This window comes from Nicotiana tomentosiformis, chromosome 9 (genome assembly GCF_000390325.3).
Source record: "Nicotiana tomentosiformis chromosome 9, ASM39032v3, whole genome shotgun sequence".
NCBI classification, from domain to species: Eukaryota; Viridiplantae; Streptophyta; class Magnoliopsida; order Solanales; family Solanaceae; genus Nicotiana; species Nicotiana tomentosiformis.
In genome coordinates, this window is record NC_090820.1 from 5,663,822 (window position 1) to 5,670,273 (window position 6,452).

The 6,452-nt window shown below is 30.7% G+C and overlaps 1 protein-coding gene across 1 annotated transcript; it reads right to left on the reverse strand.

The window, feature by feature from the left end:
• Positions 1–684: 684 nt before the first annotated feature.
• Positions 685–3,207, reverse strand: LOC104118548 (xyloglucan endotransglucosylase protein 1). The gene is made up of 3 exons (XM_009629818.4): positions 2,869–3,207; positions 1,877–2,070; positions 685–1,234 (listed from the first exon to the last, which is right to left on the reverse strand). Exons 1-3 carry the CDS (start codon positions 3,130–3,132, stop codon positions 871–873), a joined length of 822 nt encoding a protein of 273 aa, XP_009628113.1. The 5' UTR covers positions 3,133–3,207; the 3' UTR covers positions 685–870.
• Between the last annotated feature and the right edge of the window lie 3,245 nt (positions 3,208–6,452).

Here is a 6,452-nt window from a genome sequence, read left to right on the forward strand (position 1 = left end):
CTTTAACTCCATGTTGTGGTACAGATGAAGGTTGAATATTGACCCGTAGATCGTGGTAGTAGACCACGTGAAGCTTGGTTCGAGGGATAGACTCATGGGTCGTGGTAGTGAGCCACCTGAAACTTAGTTCGAGGAGAGATTATTGAGTATGCGAATAAAGTTTCCCACGGGTAGTTGAAAATATTGAGAGCATACATATAAGGTATAAAGATCTCTTAATGGTGTGAGTTCTTTTGGGAAAAATTGTGCGGGTTTAACCCGAAGTAGATAATATCACACCATATTAAGAGTATATCTTTGAACTGATTTGGCCCAATATTAAGTTTTCAAACGAGCCGAGCCCCAACGCATTGAACAAGTAGTAGAAAGAGCTAATATAAGAGCAAAAAGTAACTAAGGTTACTCATTTGCAACAAGCTTGCCTATGTTACTCCTTTGCAATTTGCCTTCGTTTAATTTCAAAACTAGGATGTAATTTGGGATTCATTTATTATTGAGAATTTGAGATCATTTAAGGAAACAAAAGACTATCAAGATTGATGAGATAAAGAAAAGAAAATTTATCTGTTACAGCATGTAATCTATTTTATTTTTAAAATGACAAATCTCATATTTTAAGTAAATTTAATTACAGATATCCATCGAGTGACATGATAGTGTAAAAAAATTCTTTATACTGGACGATTGTATGTAACTTAAACTTTAGAAGAATCATAAAGGATATCAAACAAATTAGATACAAGATGAACTACAAGCTTCGAAAAAGATACAAAATAAAACGAGAAAAATACATTTATTTTGGTTGCTATAATCTAACAAAATAAAACCACAAACACATCAAAGAATTACACAAAAACCAACTAATATCACTCAAAATCTTTTGCATTCTGGAGGAAAACCCTGAGGAAACCTCTTAAAATCAGTACAATAATTATAAATCATGAAATTCCTCTGCACCCATCTGAGTCTTCTTCTGCCATTGGCATCAAGTTCTTGATTTTGCCATTTTTCATTTGAAAATTGTGAACTGCTAAAAGTTTGAGAATTGAAATTTCTATAGTAGGCTGTAAATGGTGCTTTAGACCAATCAGTTTTCACTAGGCCTCCTCTTGTTGCCCAATCATCAGCATTCCAAAGGCTAGAGTAAATTCTCATGGGCTGGTTCTTTGGAAATGGCACACCAATTGATTCAGCATTCTTGTAAACTCTTATCGGTGTGTTGTCGACCAAGAAACTGAAATATATAAAAAGTAAATATGAGAAAATGTTATATTGGATCAAGGGAAATTTTATATTTTTTGCTACATTGTTCGAACTTTTCAAAAATACTATCATGTTCTTGTCCGATCCTTAAAAAGCAACGCATGTGACACGGGTACGACAACGTTTTGAAAAGCTCAAGCAACATAGATTTTAGTTAATGATAAATATGAATAGAAATCAATCCTTGTAGTCTAGGTACATCTTTTGACACTATCAGCCTAATTTAACTATGTTATAATAGATTTTTTGACTTATTTTTCTAGGTACTAGATCATGCATGCTACTTTTGTTAGATATCAACTTAGCTCATGTTTGACCATAGATTTTTGGCTACTTTTTTTTCAAAAAAAAATTAAAAATATTGTTTGGTCGTGGAATATGATCAATTTTTGAAGTTCAAAATTTTCAAGTTTTCAAAAACTGGCTTTAACATTTAAAAATTATTTTTCAACGCAACTTCAAAAACTCCTTTTTTTCAAGTTAACCAAATCTTTGTCCAAACGCTAGCTTAATCTGACGGTCTAAAAATATGGTACACAGATTTTTAAATTCTTTTAATTTGTTAATTGTTTGGTAATATGTTGAGATAAATTATATTGAGGGCTTTGCTTACATGATATGTTGAGGTTTCCATATGATTGAGTAGGTATGGAAGTTCTTGGTAGGATCAAACCAAAGGTAAAATTGCTGCTCTTTGTTTCCTTTTCCTTGGGCATAAATGTTTGTGTGAAGAATATAAGGTTCACCAGTAACATTTCCCAAGAACTCAAAGTCAATTTCATCATGTGTGGGTCCCTGAGAAGATAACTGCAATAAAATCCAATAAATAATTAGTAAAAAAGGCAATATTTATTTCCTAATTGGAGCTATAAAGTATTGGGATGAGTATAATATTATGAGAAAAGAGTTGAAAACTTGTAAAGTTTGATATACTCCATGTAATATGCATGAGGAATCCAAATAATTAAAGGAAAAGGAATAGGGAATTTAAAGAAGTCATTATCACAAATAAAAATTAACAGCTAAAAAGAAAAATTCTTGGCCACACCAAAATAGTCACATGAGTACCAACCAAGTTGTTTCATAAGACCACAATACATAAGAGTAGGCATAATTTGTGGTTATATCAACATGAATCAAATTTCACTTTCTAAAAGTAGGCACATACTAAAAATGTGATGTTTAAGTTATTGAATTTTCTAAATTAATAATTCTTAGTATATATTTAATAATTTTTTGTGACAAATACGGGACGAATCAAAGCTATTAGATTCGATCGAACTTGTAAATTAAATTACAAATAGCTTTCACAAACATTCTTTTCAAGTAAATGAATTAATTACTAATATTACTATATTAAAAAAAGAGCAGTTTAATATCCAAAGTATTTCGTATTCATGTAGGGTCCGAAAAAAGACCGCACAATAGGGATGTGATGTAAACAGCCTACACTAATACAAACATTAGTGGCGATTCTCCTTCCACCGAAACGACTTTACCATTGTTCCGTGATTTCCTTCCAAATGAACTACTAATATTATTGCTAACCATAAAATAATGTGTTCAACTTTGCTTTCTTTAATTTTTTTTGTAAAGAATACTTACATAGTATGTAGTGACAGTTCCAGCAGAATTTCCAGCAACAAGTTTGATTTGCATATCAATTCTCCCAAAGAGATACTCTTTCTTAGATTGAAAACCAGAGCCAGAAACTTTGTCCAAAGACAAAGACATAAGCTGACCTCCATTGAAAATCTTAGCCCTATTTCCACCCCAAGTAAAGTCAAATTCTTGAAAGAAATTTCCACCATAAGAAACCATGCAAGAACTAAACACAAGTGCTAGAACCAAGAAAATTCTTGACCCCATTTTAGCTCTTAACTTATATAAAAATTTACTTGTACTAATTAGAATGTGTGATGTTTGTTTTTGTGGGGAATGGGATTTAAAGAGGACAAGTATTTATAGTAAGTAGAAGGAGATGAGAGCTATAAAGAAGAGGGCAAAAAGCTTGTGAGTTTCTTGGATTGGATGCATGGGCAACAACTGGTGCCAGCTTAGCATACCATAATAGCTGGAGCCTTTTTTGTTTTGGTATTGGATGGTTTAGAATTTTTTTGGTATTTGTTAAGAATGAAAAAGAAAAACATATTGAGTTGCAGTCAAGTGGTCAATGAAGTAGATATAAAATTCGTGAAAGTTTACTATTAAAATTTCACTTGAGACCAACAAAAAATAATTTTTTTTCATCTGCTTAAGCCTTAATTGCAGGGGCGAAGCTAGGTGGGCAGAAGGGGGTTCTGCCAAATCCCCTTCGCCAAAAATTATACTGTGTATATAAGGTTAATTCTTTTTCCTTCATGTTGAACCCTTAGTTTCTTAGCATATTTACTATTTACTTTGTTAATTTTTGAATTCCCTTGTGAAAATCTTACTTCCGTTACTGCTTAATTGCATAGGCAGATTCAGAATTTAAACTATATGTGTTCAACATTTGGGGTTTTTAGTATTGAATTCATTATATCTTAGAAGTTATGAGTTCATGTATGCTATTTATTGAATTTTTAGTGAATTTTAAAATATAAAATCATATTATTGCAATTTTTGTGAATTTTTATATATAAAATCATATTCCGCGTCAAAAGTATTGAGTTCAAGTGAATTCGGTACTATCAAGCTACATCCGCCCTGGCTTGATTGATCAGAATTATCAAATATATGTGCTAATGAAAACTAATTAATAAGATGCGTGTAAATTGATCCGAACAATACTATTATTATAACACAAATAGTAGGGGTTGTACAAAAACTAGGGATAAAGGTTCCAACAATGATTCTGTCCTAGAGGAAATTTGGTATGGCCCCCCTTTACTCTTTGTGCTATAGTATGATTGGATTATTCAGTGGAAGCCAACCAGATTAAGTGTACTGACAGTAAGTATAATAAATCAAAAAGCCATGAATAGAAAGATAAGTGGATAGTATTTTTAATATTTTATTGTTCAAATTATATAGTACTATAGTACTTGGTTGGTTTTGGTTGAAGAACTCATTTTGCTTTATTTTGCAAGTTTCTTATGACCTTTTTGATAAGGACAACAACTTTAACTACTGGCAAAATGCTGTCATTTTACCCACTTGCCAGGAAATAAGATAAGAGTGAAAAGTAACAGAATTTGAGAGGGTTAAAGAAATTAAATGACGAAGAGGTCAATTGTCATTGTTAGTGTACAAACATTTGCTTTAACTGTTAATGTATATAATGTTTTATTACTGTGTGTCTCCTCTCTCTCTCTCTTTTATATATATATATATATATATATATATATATATATATATATATATATATATATATGCACGATACTCTATTGTTGGTTTAATTATATTCTCATTTATATTATTGAAAAAATAGGCGATTTAGTGGATTTGAGTCTTATTGTATGCTAAACCACCTGCAAATGGAGATGTGTAAACATAAAATTGAGAAAATAAAAGTGCTTCGTCTCTAATCATAAATTGAAAGTTTAAACTTCTTTTATTCGAATTTGAAACCAGCAATAAGAGCAAGCTCACACGACATGGTACTAAAATGAGTAAATGAAAGTACTTCGTCTCTAATAATTTAAATTTTCATATGATGTGGTACACCTAATCCCATAACCCTGTTTTATTCGAATTTGGGACCAACAGAAGCAAGCTCTACGAAGATATGGTACAAAATTGAGTATCACTATTATATTTTTTAAAAATTGCCTCAAAATTTTGTATTTTATAAAAGAACCCACAATTTATTATTTTGTAACGATGTTGCTTTGTCTTCTCGATCATTTGATAGCGTATCATGTAGTTCATTATAAAAATAATAATTTTGTATCAAATTTATTTATGTTCAGGACTATGGTTTGCAATAATATAATGAATGTTATTGATAATGGTACTGTTGGGTATTTGTGATAGTTTTTAAAACTTGTGGGTATAAGTCATGTTTCATATTTTTTCAAACCAAACTTCACCCAAAACAGATGTTCAAACACATTTTCATCTTCAAATCAAATTTCACCAAAATCAAATTTTTCAGAATAAATTTGAAAATCTATATCCAAACGCTAGCTAAGTCAAGTAAAATCCCTTTATTTAATTTGTTCAGAAAATAAGGAGAAGCCCTTTGTCAGTGTCTTATTTGTACTTTGTATAGCACTATCTAAATTTACGATACATTCTTTATGAACATAGAATAAAAACTATTCAAACTTCAAACCATCCAAAAATATTAAGTAGGAAATAAAGAAGGCTTGCTTCTAGCTTTTTTTTACCATTAAAAGCACTTTTAAATGGACAAAAAGTAGCTCTATCTACCTTACAGCCTGCACTTTGTTCATAAATCATTAATTCTTAACAACTGTTATATTTAATTTGGACAGTAGTTGAAACTTAATTAAGTGGAGTAAGGATTCCTATAATTTGTTTGTGATTAAGGCGTAATTATTATTGTAGACTACAATTGAAACTTGTGGAGCATCCATACAAAACGAGCATATCTCACGTAGTGACAGAAGCATGATTTTCATCAAGAGGATTTAAAAATAAATACGCAAAGAAGCTAAAGTTATTCAACACCTAATATATATATATGAAAAATAAATTTACCTTATATACATAATATTTTTCTCGGCAAAGGAGATACGACTGAATCCCTTCCGCTCACTTAGCTCCGTCCCTAATCTCACCTTTTTTAACTTCTTGAATCATTGATTGTCCAAAGCTGCGCCATATTTAGGTTTAGCCAATTTTAAGGTGACGAGAGTAAATTACTTATGCACCTTATTCGATAAAAAAGAAGCTATTTATTGAGATTTATAAAATTAAAAAAAACCTTCACGACTTTAGTTAGCAAAGAGGTGAATCCATCGTATAGAGTCAACGAGTTTAGAATCGATATAATTTACTATATATTTATATAAAATCTTTGCATTAGTCATGAAATGCTCCAAGTTCACTGTTCATGGCCATGTTGCTAATGAATAGAGGTGGAGCCCGAATTTTAATTTTACGGGTTCTAATTTTTAGAACGATAACTGCAAGTGCTAGTAATTATATTTTAAATTTAATATGTATTTAACATAAAATCCGTTTGATAGGATCAATTAAATTTATGAAATTAGGCCATTGATGGTAGGCTAGAAACCTGT